General features: G+C 51.4%; 1 protein-coding gene across 1 annotated transcript; it reads left to right on the top strand.

The window, feature by feature from the left end:
• Positions 1-326: 326 nt before the first annotated feature.
• MAFB (MAF bZIP transcription factor B) lies at positions 327-3,968 on the top strand. The gene has a single exon (XM_064673601.1). It carries the CDS (start codon positions 1,030-1,032, stop codon positions 1,963-1,965), a length of 936 nt encoding a protein of 311 aa, XP_064529671.1. The 5' UTR covers positions 327-1,029; the 3' UTR covers positions 1,966-3,968.
• Positions 3,969-13,413: the final 9,445 nt, after the last annotated feature.

The following is a 13,413-nucleotide window of genomic DNA, read 5'->3' as shown; positions in this document are numbered from 1 at the left end:
CTTTTGTGGGCTGCAGAGGCCGAAAATGATGGGAGGGGGGGGAGGGGGAGACAAACAAATAAATAAATAAATAGCGAAACAGATAAAGAGGAGGCGGCGGTGCGGGCGGGGGGAGCCGGGGAGCGCCCGGAGGTGCGGGGCTGGGAGCGGTGCGGCCGCTCAGCTGGCGCTGCGGAGCTGTCACGGCCCGTCCCCGCCCCGCCCCGCCCGGCCCGGCCCGGCCCGGCCCGGCCCCGCCGCGCTGCCATTGGCGCGGCCGCCGCCGGCCCCGGCCCCCGCCGCGCTCTCGGCGGGCACGGCCGTATAAGAAGCCAAAGGGGGCTGCGCTGCGATCACAGCTGCACAACGAGCGCTGGCGGCGGCAGCTACAGCAGAGACCTCTCAGCTCGTCCCCCCTCTCTCCTCCTTTTTTTTTTTCTTTTTTTTTTTTTTCCCTCCTCCTTCCTCCCCCTCTTCCCTCCCCTTCCCCTGCGCTGCCAGAGCCAGCGAAACTCCCGTGCAGAGCCCCGCCGCCGCCGGTAGCCCGAGCGCTGCCCCGGCGCCCGCTCGGGCTGGAAAGTTGCGGCAGGCTCCGGGCTCGGCTGCCGCGGGGAGCGGGCTCCGGACTTACAAAACCCGGCCGGGGGCGCGGGCTGGGCGTTTGCACCGACCTTCTTCCTGCACAGACACGAAGGCAGCATCTTTGTTTTGTTTTGCTTTTGCCCTTCCTGCTACCGCTCCTTTCTCCTCGCGACCGGGCGCCGGGAGCTGCCGCAGCCCGCGGTGCGGGGCGAACGCTGACACCGAGAGCCAGGAGCCAGCCAGGCGGCCCCGGGGGCCGGCTCGTCCTTGGCTTTGTTGCTCCGGACCGAAGAAGCCCCAGAAGCCGGGAGAAGGAGGCGGCGGTGGAGGGGGAGCTGAGGAAAGGAAGCGAGAGCTGAAAGCCAAAGTTGCTTTGGAATAGGGGAGAGCAGCCAGCCCTGTGCCAGGCTGCGCGCTGGGGTGAGGTCTCCAGCCCCCTCCGCCGGGAGAGGTGCCCGCAAGACAGCGATGGCAGGAGAGCTCAGCATCGGAGCCGAGCTGCCTACTAGTCCGCTGGCCATGGAGTACGTCAACGACTTCGACCTGATGAAGTTTGACGTGAAGAAGGAGCCCCTGGGCAGGAACGACCGCTCGGGCAGGCACTGCACCCGCCTGCAGCCGGCCGGCTCCGTCTCCTCCACCCCCATCAGCACCCCCTGCAGCTCCGTGCCCTCCTCGCCCAGCTTCAGCCCCACCGAGCAGAAGACCCACTTGGAGGACCTGTACTGGATGGCCAACAGCTACCAGCAGATGAACCCCGAGGCGCTGAACCTCACTCCAGAGGACGCGGTCGAAGCCCTCATCGGGTCCCACCAGGTGTCCCAGCAGCTTCAAGGCTTCGAGAGCTTCCGGGCCCACCACCACCACCACCACCACCATCACCAACACCACCACCAGTACCCCGCAGTCACTCACGAAGACCTGGCCGGCAGCGGGCACCCTCACCATCACCACCATCATCATCACCAGGCCTCTCCCACTCCCTCCACCTCCTCCAGCTCCTCCCAGCAGCTCCAGAACTCGCACCAGCAGCATCCCCCCTCCAGCAGCGTGGAGGACCGGTTCTCAGATGACCAGCTGGTCTCCATGTCTGTGAGGGAGCTCAACAGGCACCTCCGAGGCTTCACCAAAGACGAGGTGATCCGCCTCAAGCAGAAGAGGAGGACCTTGAAGAACAGGGGCTATGCCCAGTCCTGCCGGTATAAACGTGTCCAGCAGAAACACCACCTGGAGAACGAAAAGACCCAGCTCATTCAGCAGGTGGAACAGCTCAAGCAAGAAGTGACCCGGCTGGCCAGAGAGAGAGACGCCTACAAGCTCAAGTGTGAGAAACTTGCCAGCAATGGCTTCAGAGAGGCCGGCTCCACCAGTGACAACCCATCCTCCCCCGAGTTCTTCATGTGAGTGCTTAACAAAAATAATTAAAAAACAAACAACCCCCCCACCCCCAAACCTGACCCCTGTCACCTTCCCCTGCTCCCATCCTCCTCCGACATCTCCATCCATCCGTCTGCGTGACTAGAGAGAAAGAAGGAGAGAAAAATAGAGACTTGATTTTTTTTTTTTTTTTTGCAGCATCCAGTCTTCTAGAGTAGCTGTGGGAAAAGTAGGCTGGGGGTGGGGATGGGAGAGGTAAAGTGCAACTTTTTGACTTTCGTGTGCGAGTTAGAGACAGAGACAGAGGCAGAGGCAAAGGAGAAAAGGACAAGTGAAGCGTTTTATAGATCGCTTGCTTGCAGAGCGAGATGGACTTTAAAAGAATAACAATAAAAAAGGACAATGAACAAGCCATCTATAACGTACTGCCTGCTTGGAAAGAGAGAGGACATATACAGCACCATCTCATGCACAATTTACCTGCTTGGAAAAAGAGAATAAATAAAAAGGACAATATATGCAAACTCTTCATATATTGCCTGCTTTGAGAAATAAGTTACAGGACTCAGATGGGACATTCAATCTAAGAAAAAGAAAGAATGAAAGAAAAAAAACTCATCAGTTTTATTGCCTGCTTGATTATATAGAAAAATACGAAAATCTGCATTAAAAATATTAATCCTGCATGCTGGACATGTATGGTAATAATTTCTATTTTGTACCATTTTCTTGTTTAACTATAGCATGTTGATCATTGATCATAGATTTCTGTTGTTTTGTTTCATCAATAAGAAAAGCATCACAAGTTATCAAACTTTTTACTGCTTGTGCAGTTTTGTTCGTTGGTTTTACTCTTGTTTTCTTTTATGGTTGTTAGCTTGTAAATATCTGCTACTTCAAACCGCACAGGAAAAAAAATACACAAAAAGCAAAATAACATTTCAGCAGGCTGGTTATACGGTTTGTTTGGTGTTAAAGAGATACTTAAGGAAAAAAAGTTATGGGCATTTTGCATTAGAAAAAAAACAACTTTGTATATCTGGTGCACTTTTAAGTTGTATTTTTTTTGTTGTTGTTGTTAGTTTTCATTTTGGTTTTTGTTTGTTGGGGCAGAAGCAAAAACGCCTGAATGGTATTGACAAACCTAAACTTAACAGGGAAAACCCCTCATCGGTCACTAGAACCTACTCCATGCCTTAAAGTGGCAGCGAAGCTCTTTCCTTCAGGACAATTCCCAGCCTGGAGTGGTTAGGCTTGGCCATAGTTTCCCTTCTGATTGTACACTCAGGAAGCGAAGGACGGACGAGATACCAGTTCCTTTTCTAAAACAACTGCCCCTTGATTTTCGGTAAATAAAGAGGAAAAATAACCCCAAGCCCTCCTCGTTAGGAGTCAAGTTGTGACAGCAGCGAGGGCTCCGTGTGGCCACTGAAGTTGGGTTTCTCAATGGCAGCAGTGGATGAGTGGGCTGGGAAAGTGCATAAAACTAAAACTTTTTTTAAAGAAGGCATACTGCAACTTTTGAGTGTATTCTTTTGCAATGATTTGTAATCTGCTTTTCTGCTTCCCTATGCAGCGAGTGAAAGTTTTAGCCAAAATTTATTTGCAGTTCTATAGTAGTAGTAGTTTGGAGTCTTATGGGTGTTTTTATTACTTTTTTTTTTCCTCCTGCAGGTCAGTAAAAGGATTTACGTTGCACTGACAAAAATACCAAAATGAAAACTTATTTTTTAGTTTCCTTTTAGGATAGCTGGCACTGCTGGCCGGATGCATTTTAAGTTTGTATTAGTTTATAAATTAACAGTAATAACAAGATTGTAATGAACAGCATGGTGCTTGCAGTTTTAAATATTGTGGATATTAGTCATGCATCAGAAAACGATCTTTGGTTTTTACTGATTCAACTGTGTTGAAATCAAAACATTGCAGCAGCGGAAAAAAAATTGTTTTTATTTCATGTAAAGTTCTGAAGGGATCAATTTCAAATCCTGCTTATGATATGAAAAATATTAAAAACCTGGTCTATTGTAGTTTTATTCAGACTGGTTTCTGTTTTTGGTTATTAAAATTGTTTCCTATTTTGCTTATTAAAATCATTGAAATGGCATTTCTTGGAGGGACCTGCTTCTCTGACGTCTCGTGTTCCGGGGGAAAAAGAAAAAAAAAAAAAAAAAGGAAAGAAAGGAAAAGTTGTGGCCCCCTCCCCGTCCTCTCCCTGCTGCCGGCGCGGGGCTTGCGGGGGGCGCGGGGCCGCTTTGCCCACTCGGGAACGCTGCTGCCGGCGGGCAAGGAGCGCTCAGCCCCGCACCCTCCTCTGCTCGGCTCGGAGCTCGCCCGTGGCAGGGGGAGCATCCCCCCAGCCCCTCCGGGGGACCCCCGCGCTGGCCCTGGCGGGGTGTCCCCCCCGGGCTCCGCTTCCCCCGCCGGGAGCGGGAGTGTCCGGCCTCAGCCTCCCCGGGCTGAGGGAGCGGGGAAGCGCTAAGGGCAGCCACCCCTCTTTTGAATTTTTTCTTTCCCTCTTTTTTTTTTTTTTTCCTTTTTACATTAGAAAAGGAGAGAACTTGGACAAGTCTGTCCTTTCCCCGGCTCCTTTGGGATCCGTGCTGGCCATTCACTTTCCTCCCGTCCATCCTCCTCTCTGTCCTCACACTTTATTTATTCCGGCTGCTTTTTTTTTTTTTTTTTTTAGCATGAGCAACGGGCAGCTTCGAAGACTCTTTAGGTGCGTGTGGAGAAGGGGACGTATCTCCCTCCACCACCCTCCAGGGCTCAGCACCTCGTAGCCCCAGCACCATGCACCAGCTGCTCCCAAGGCAGAATAGCTGCACAGCTCCCTAAAGTGAAGCAGGAGGAGGTTAAAAATACCACCCGCTCCTTGCCTGGGTGCGGGAAAGGGACTCCCAGAGCCGGGTCGAGGCGTGTCTGGACGCTGCTGCTCTCCGAAGTGTGAAAACGGTGTTGAATTTTAAATCCCTCTTAAAACCAAAATCCAAGGTACCACAGAAACAGAAAAAATAGGTTCTCTCTGCCCTGCTGCCCTTCCCAGCAGCAGTGAGCTGTCCTTGCAGGGACAGCGTAAGGCGTGTTTGGAGAACAAACCGGTTAAGGACAGAGTGTGGAAAAATAATTTAAAAGCAAATACAGCAACTTAAAACAAAATCCCCTCTTAAATCCCATCCCTGCCTTGTCAGAGCCAGCTGGGCCAGCCACTGGGCTGAGGGAGTTTGGAAGGGGCCAGGGCCCGTCCCTGCCCCCCGGCTGCATGAGTCAGGCCCGGAGAACAAGCTCGTACCCTGCTGCCCTGCCAAGGGGGGACAGGAGTTTGCAAAGGAAAAGGCTGGGAGAGCCTGGCTTTCCCTGTATAGCCTCCCCCCTCGCCAGCAAATGCTATGGCTGCAGAAAGTCTGAGAGGAATATTGTTTGTGGGAACTGCCACCGCATATTAATGTCCCCTCATGCATGCATTGAATAAATCACTAGGCCTAATTGAACAACAACAACAACAACAACAACAACAAAAGTAGGAAAAGCAGGCCTTAGAAAAGCCCTCCAGATTCCCACCGCAGAACGGTGTCAGCGGCGGGGCAGCCCCGCGGCACGGCCCGGGCAGTCGGGGCTCTGCTGGCCCGGCCCCGTCCCGGCCTTTCATCTGTTCCTTTTAAAAGGAAAGAAAAACGCAACCCCGTCCCACCGGGGGACTCGGGGCCGGTGGGATCGGGACCGGCAGGGCTCGGCGGGCGCTGCGAGGAGCAGGGGCCGGGCCGCGGGGTCGGGCTGGCTCCTCTGCCCGCGCAGGCGGCTCCTGGAGGGGCTTCAACGCACCGAGAGAGGCAAAACCCACCCGCACTTGTGCTCGGCACGGCCTGCGGCTGGGCAGCATCGGCACCGGGGCCAGGCAGCCCCGCGGGGACCGGGGCGGGCAGCGCTGCCTGTCCCCCGCTGCCTGTCCCCCCGGGGGAGCCCCCTCAGCGAGGGGTGACCCCCTTCCCTTCGCTCGCCTATTGCATCCACGGGATCGACTTTGATCTCTCGCCGTTCATCACCGGGCTGACAGAGGGGCAACCACGGAGAGCAGCTACTTGAAGCGAAGGGAAAACTCCTCTTTCCCCTCTTTTTCCTCCCGGGAGCGGCCTGCCCGCGGGGTGCTGCGCGGGTCAGCTCGGGGGCGCCCGCCCGGGGCTCCCCGCTCCCCTCGGAGAGAAGCTGCGTGTCAGCTGCGGGGAAAGAGCATCATCCCTTCCCAAGCCCTCTTCTCCCCCGTCTCCGGACGTGCCGCTTTGCCCGCGGGTGCTCTGCCCGTCCTGCGGTGCCGCAGCCCCAGCCGGCCTAGCCCTCCCGGGGCTCGGAGGGGTCGGGGGAGCTGCTGCCGCACTCCGGGGCTCACGAAGGCCACGGCTCGGAGGGGCCGGGCACTGACCAACCCTCGCTCCCGAAATCGCCCAGGCGACCCGTCGCTCGCCCTCGGGGCTCTCCGGAGCGGAGATGCTGCAAAGAGCCTCCAAAACAGCCGGGCGCAGCGGCCCCCATCCCGAGTCGCTCCCTGCAGCCCCGGGAAGGATGGGGTCGGGGTGCCAGGGAGACAGGACCGGCCCCGGGCCCAGGACTCGGCCCGGGCCGAGCACCCCCGGCCGGAGCGGAGCCCCAAGCGCTGGGGATGCGCGGGGAGCAGAAGTGGCGGTGCCTTTGCCGGCGGTGGGAGCCCCCAGGGCGGCCCGGCGGGGCGGGCGGCTGCCCTTCACCCCGGGGATGGATGGGGCGTGTGACGGGGAAGGACCCCAGGTTTGCCCCGCTAAATTTGTCTGCCAGACGATGGTTCACTACGTGATCTCGTGTAGCGCAGGAGGACGATTCCCTCAAGTGAAAATCACGATCTCGCAGTTTTGCAAGAGCTGTTGTTAACAGCCGGAGCCAGCTCCGCACCCCCCGCCGGGACAGAGGTGGCGACCGGCTACGGCTGCTCCCAAACTGAACGAGACACTCAGACAGGAAACACAATTGGCAACAGCCCCCCCCTTCCCCCATTTACTGACACAGAGCTCACAGACTATCGCTGCCAAGCGCTTAATAGACTCTTCTCAATATTCCCTTCCCTCCTCCCCTCCAGGAGGGTGTATAAAGCTGATTGTCTTTAATTCCAAAACAGAGACATCTAAGACTAAAAGGACTTTTTGAACTAAAGATAGACACATCTCTCTAAGACTTCCCAGGGATGCTGAGCGCTGCTGCCGGCCGGCAGATGAGTCGCTCGGTATCGAGGTGGGCAGGCGAGATGTGTTATAATGACGAGCCAGGGGGTTGCGAGATAACTGTTCCCAGCTGGTTTAGGGTTTAATTTTTTTTTTTTTCTTTCCCTCTTTTTTTCCTTCCCCCTTTCCCCCTCGGGCTGGCGTCGTGCCCGCCTGGCTCTAGCAGGCTGCTCAGTGCGGGTGATTGACAGAGCAAGGTCAGGGAAGCTCTTCGGGGCTGGGGGTGTCGCGTTTCGGGGAGGGCAGATAAAACACCTCCAGCGCTCGGCAGAGCCCTCTCCTGCTCCGCGGCCGCGCAGCTCCGTGCTCAGGTTCCGCGGGGTCGGGGAGCTGCCGGGCTCCGGCCCCGCGCCTCCCGCTGCCCGCATCCTGCCCTGCCCCGCTCCCGGGGGTCCCTCTTCTCTATCTTATTTTTTTTTTTTTTTTTTAAATCTTTATTCGGGCCAGTTTCACTTTACTTTTTTCTTCTCCCCCCTTGCCCCCCCTTTAAAATCCTTACGTTTCACTCCATCAGGGTTACATTAAATCGGAAGGTCCGTGCACACACACACACACGCACTCTAAATAGCTTATTGCATAATCCCGTGTAGCGTGTTCAGTAATGTCTCACGCAGCGGTCTGGTAGGATCCCACGCTGGACTTTTGTTTCATGCAAGGAGAACAAGAAGGGGGGAGTTAAAAGACGCTTTCAAGCTCTGCCTTTTCTTGATTTTTAAATGGTGATTTCAGTACTGAATTCTGAATGCAGCATGAAGTGCTGCAAAATGTTTTCTTGCTGTTGCATCGAGAACAGGGAAGACACAATTTATATTTTAGCTGGTCCCACACATCACGGTGTGGAAGTGTTAGGAAATGGACTCGAGACCTCAGGTGCTGCAGATCCTTTGCCTTAAACAGAATCTCTCCAATGGGGGCTTATCGTGTGTGCAGTTTTGTCACAGTACAGCAGAAATAAACACTGCAGTAAAGAGGGAAAAAAATAATTCCACATAGAGAAAGAGACATGTTTTCCTGTCCCATGGAGACTGCTGGTGGGTTTTAGAGATAGTTGTCCTCTGCCATGTTTTATTTCCCCTTTCAAAGTTTCACTGTTTGTCTTAAGGCACAGATTCAAAACACTGCATTTCCACTTTATACATGTATTCTCTTAAAAGATTTGTTTAGACAAGGAAACCAATGCTAAGTGTTCTCACTTGAAAGAAATTAAATATATAGAATGATAAGCTGCTGCTAAAATATATAAAAAACACTTAAATTAATAATAAGAACTTGTTCTGAGGCAAAATTCAATTTTACTTCCTATTATGCAATCTTTGCATGTAAAGTTGCTTTAATGCAAAATAGCAGCTCATCAAAAATTCTGTTTTATTGGTATCAAAAATTTATGATATCCTGAGGCATGAGGGGCAGAGAGCAAGGTAGCAAAGCTGTGTCCTTTTACCAAGTTTAGTGCTTTCTTTAAAGAAACATCTCAAACTTATTTCTTCTCCCTTCTTCCTCGTTGTTGGAGGCAGTGAGTGAAGGTTTATAGCAGAGAAAACTCCACTGCCAATGTCACTGTGCTGCTCTAATGCACCATTTTAACTGTACCCTCTCTGCAGACTCTTGCTTTTACTGCAACACTAGGAGATAGGAGGACATGTCCACACAAATACAGAGCTGAGATTATTTCTAAACTGTGATGTTTTCATCCAATATTGCAATAATGCATATGTATTGCAAATATATGGGCATTGCTCGTGCCTGCATTTGATTATCGAAGCCTGAAACCTCCCTCTGATAAAATGTAAAGATCTGATTCTGCTTTAGCCTCGACTTCCCACTAATGAGACTTCATTTGTTTCCAGAAAGGTGCTCCTGGCTTTATAAAGGATATTAAACACTCGGTGACAAGGGCATTGTGGTCAGCACGATTTTCTTCTGAAATAAGTGTGGCAAGAAATCGGTGTCAAGTACCTGAAATCTGCATTTATAAAAATAAACAGTACTCCTTCTACAGTAGAACTGCAGGTAATTTATTAAAGCAGGCCATTGCCCTTTCCCAGGGGCGTGGTGACCTGGCCAAGGTGAGCTGCAGACTGACAGCAGGGCTCAGCCTGATGAGTTGCTCTGGGCCTGTCCCCCCCTCACAGAGCTGGAAGCTCAGGGCGGGATCCCTGAACACCAGGAATGGTGAGGCAGGAAGGCAGCACGAGCCTCTCTGATCCTGTTGGTCCATGGATCCTGTTTTGTTTACTACTGAATGGAGCTGAAACTTTCCTGCTGCTTCAGGGGGCCAATTCACAGAAGAAATTACAGAGGGTAATAAACCTGCACCTTGGACTTCTGGTAACTGCTTCTTCCTTACTCTTATACTGTGGTGCACTTATTACCTAAAGCTTCTACAAACACGAGAAAAGGAACATATAATTATAAACAGGTCTCTGAGCTAGCACTGGCCCTCACAGCTCTCCAAATCTGCATTTTCCCCTTATTTAAGGCAGCCAACGATTACAGGAAAAAAGGGGTTTGAGCCTGAAATCTCTGCTCATGCAATCCTGAAGGAAAGCTTTTACATTTCTCCTCAGTCTGGTCCCCGTCTTGCTCGTTTTCCAACGACACCCAGCTCCCCGTGTTTGTCAGTGCTCTTGCAGTGCTACCATCAGCTCCAGCCCTGAGCCATCCCGTGCAGCTGCTCAGGCTGACAGACAGTGCATTCAGGACAGCAGAAATACAGGACTGCTGAACTCCTTCTGACACAGCCCCTCCTCATTTCCCTGTCAGCCTTGACCCCGGCTCGGGCGCTTTACTCGGGTGTTGCTGTGGTGATGCCACACTGGCTCTGAGAGCACACGAGGATCCCGAGGGCTGAGGAGCACAAATTCATCAGGGCCAGCACTGGTTTTGTGGAGTGACAGGTTAACCCACTCCACAGGGGTAGCAAGGATGTTTGCCAGCAGAAAATGGTTTTGAAAGGGTATTTCCAGGTCCTCACTTATCTCAAGTCAGACCCAAAAGAACAGTGTTAAGTAAATACCTGTGAGCCTCTGGGGCTACGTAACAAATGAGTCATGCACGAGTCAGACAGACAGACAGGAATCATCATAATAACATTAATAATGAAGAAAAGTCTACGGCTTTCTGATTTGCAGTATTACCAGAACTCCCTCGTGCAGTGATTTCTGTCCTGCTGCATGGAGACAAAACCCATGAACTGACACAAAGGAAAAGCATCCTTAAACAGCAGGTAAGTTTAAATTGGAAATAAACAGATCTTACAGTCACGTTACTCAGCTCAATAATTAATGAAATGGCTTGGATAAAATTTAAAACAAAGCAGAAGTATCAGCTGATGTCTGCTCCAGAATCTAAACCCAATGTTCCTACTAAAAAGTCATGTATCTTTTAAAAGAAACCCTTCTCCATAATCTGTTTTCAATTGAAGTCTACAGTAAATATATCAAGATTACTGAATCACATTGTTTACAGATGAAACAGTTTAAAGGTGAAGTTATTTTTGGTTTAAATCTTCTACGTTTTAAAATGAAAGGCATTTTTGGAGTAGCTGCTGAAAAACAAAAAACCAGAAAAAAAGAAAAAAGGAAGAAGATGAAACGTGGCACTGTGAGGGTTAAGCAAGGTCCTAGAATCCAAGTAAATATTTATATGAGTGCTCAAAGAGGGGGGAAAAAATCTCAATATAACCAAAATATAAATCATGGTGCTTTATGTTAGCTGTCAAATTATTCTAGCCCCTGCATTCCAGTACTTGCTCTACTGGTAATGTCACATACAAGATGTGGGCTTATGCCCTGGTGCAGGTTTGGCAGGTAATTAAAGGCAGTTGCATGGAGGTTTACACAGACTCCCCAATCCCCTGAAAGACAAACAACCTGTAAACTGTGAGAGCTGCAAGTGTGCAGATCTGGATGGGAACAGGGATTCTCACAAGCAGGGGGAAAGCCTGGCTCTAGGATGCTGCTCTGCTCCTCATCTCCAGCCTGAATTAACTCTTTGGGGCCTCTCTGGCTGTTGCTCTTTGCACAGACAGTGAAAGCTGGATAGCAGTGGAATCAGCAGCCAGGTGTCTGTCAGAGGGACAAAAATAATAATAAAAGCAAGCCCTGAGGGCAGCAAGCCCTCGGGTCAGGTTTGCCTGCATTCTTGACCTGGGGGAGACTATTCTTGCTAGAAGTCATCTGGGTGATTTAGTCTTTCTGCTTTGTCCAGACTGTCAGTTGGAGACTCCATTCTCAACAGGGTGAATTATTCCCCCCAGGTTCCTGATGCAGCCTGTTCTCCACCCTGAGATGGTCCTGGGAGGAGACTGCAAATGATGCCCAGAGTGAGTCTCATGGCCTTGGATGAAACCCTCTCCCAAAAGAGAACCAGAATCCAACTCTGGGGCTCAGCCCCCTGGGAACTCTCATCCTCTCATTTGACTCTCTCACGTGGATGGGGGGACACAGATACACCTTTCACTTTGCTCTTCCTGCCATGGGTGTTCCCACTTCGGGGGGTGGATCTTTGCCCTGGGAGGCACCCGCCTGTCTCCTGCTCCAGGTAGGAAAGGGGCTCAGGGCTGCAGGTTCTGCTCTGGGAACTGGAGCCCTGTGCAGCCACACCTGTGTGGATGCAACCTCGGTGTGCTGGAGCTGTGCCAGCACTGACACCCTCTCATTGAGCCGCGGGATTAGCATGGCACCAGGGTGACGGGTTCCTGCCCCGCGGCTCCCTCCCCACGCCGTGTGTCATCCCCACCTCAGCCTGCAAGGGCAGGGGCTGGGGGCAAAGAGCAAATCCTCGGGATTTCACTGCCTTTCCACGGAGGTTTGCAGAAGAGGAGTCAAGCTGTAAGGGGGTCACCCTTCTGCAGGGATAACCCCACCACCAGCACCATTCCACGGGGGCTGGTGAGCAGCCACCACTGTTTGGCTGCCAGAGGACCATTCATATTCATTATGCTAATTTCTACCTACATCCTTTCTTACCTTCTAGTCATGTACAAAATCAGAGAGCAAGGCCCTTCCTGAATTAGTCCAGATCCCTGCTACTCAGCTTGGGAAATGCCAGGTTGAATCCTGACAGTAAGGTGAAAAAACCTCCAAAACCCCAAAGAGAGCAGAGATCAACTTTTGGAATTGCATATGACCCTTTATGTGCCCTAATCAAATCGTGATTTGTCTGTCTGATAGGAGTTTAGATAAAGTTTTCAGCAATTTGCAGTAATTAAATGTGAAAGGGGAAGAAGTACAGGGTTTCCAGGCAACATGCTGCAGAAGGGGAGTTTTGGAGGAAGGCACAGAACCCCTGGTTAAACATCTGCCAGTCTGTATGGAAGGTAGTGGTGATTTCTCTGCTCTTACGGGGTTCCCCCCTCCTTTTCACTCCCTGCAAAGATGTTCTCCTTCTGCTGTTAAAATCAACCAGGGGAGAGGGAAAATCCCTGGAGAGCAGGGAAATATCCTTCAAAACAAGTTATTGCCTTTGATTACAAGTATCAGATATTAAAAAAAAAAGTCCCAAGGAAAGACACTCACCTCCTCCATAAGGACTTTGCTCCCATGTCAGAATTATGCAAGCTAGAGCACAGTGCAGTGCTCAGGATATTCGAGATAGCTGTCAAGAGCAAAGTATAAACATTTCCAGCCAATGCACTTAATAGAAGTGTGTTTGCCAAGTGCTGCAGCCTCCTTACTTGGTTATGGCAAGGAAAAGACCTTTTTTATAAAGTAGAAGAAAAAATCCTCCCCCAATTAAAAAGTACTCCAACCAAATGTTTGAATGTCAACCTTTTCCTGGTGTTTTGCTTTGTTACCCAGCAGGTCTAGCAGCAGTGTATCCAAAGTCTACTCAGGTCCTCCCATCATGTGTCCCTTCCCACAAATGTTATCTGTGAGAGAACAGCCCCACTCACAGATGGGCCTGAGCTGACCAGCAGGTGGATGTGGTGAGTGAACCCACCACTGTGATCCAAAAGGGATGCAGAAGAAATGGAGCCCCTGTTTTGCATAAACCACAGCAACATTCCTGGGAGAGCAGAGTCTGTGGGAATTTGGACATTGGACTTTGCTGGGACCAAAGGTTGACCCCATCCCCAAGAGGGGTGAGGTGGCTCTGGCAGGAGGCCACTGAACTCAGGGAAGAGAGGCACTGCAGTGGCAATTAAGCTGTAACCAGCATCTGCCTTTGCTTGAATCACTTTGCTCCACCCTGAACATGCAGTACAGCAGGGCTGGAAGCTCCTCCA

The sequence above is a fragment of the Pseudopipra pipra genome, chromosome 17 (genome assembly GCF_036250125.1).
Source record: "Pseudopipra pipra isolate bDixPip1 chromosome 17, bDixPip1.hap1, whole genome shotgun sequence".
NCBI classification, from domain to species: domain Eukaryota; kingdom Metazoa; phylum Chordata; class Aves; order Passeriformes; family Pipridae; genus Pseudopipra; species Pseudopipra pipra.
The sequence above is the reverse complement of the archived record's forward strand: the minus strand, read 5'-3'. Positions and strand labels throughout refer to the sequence as shown.

Bases quoted from the DNA above. Each gene is read 5' to 3' on its own strand.
- MAFB (XM_064673601.1), top strand. From the start codon at position 1,030: ATGGCAGGAGAGCTCAGCATCGGAGCCGAGCTGCCTACTAGTCCGCTG.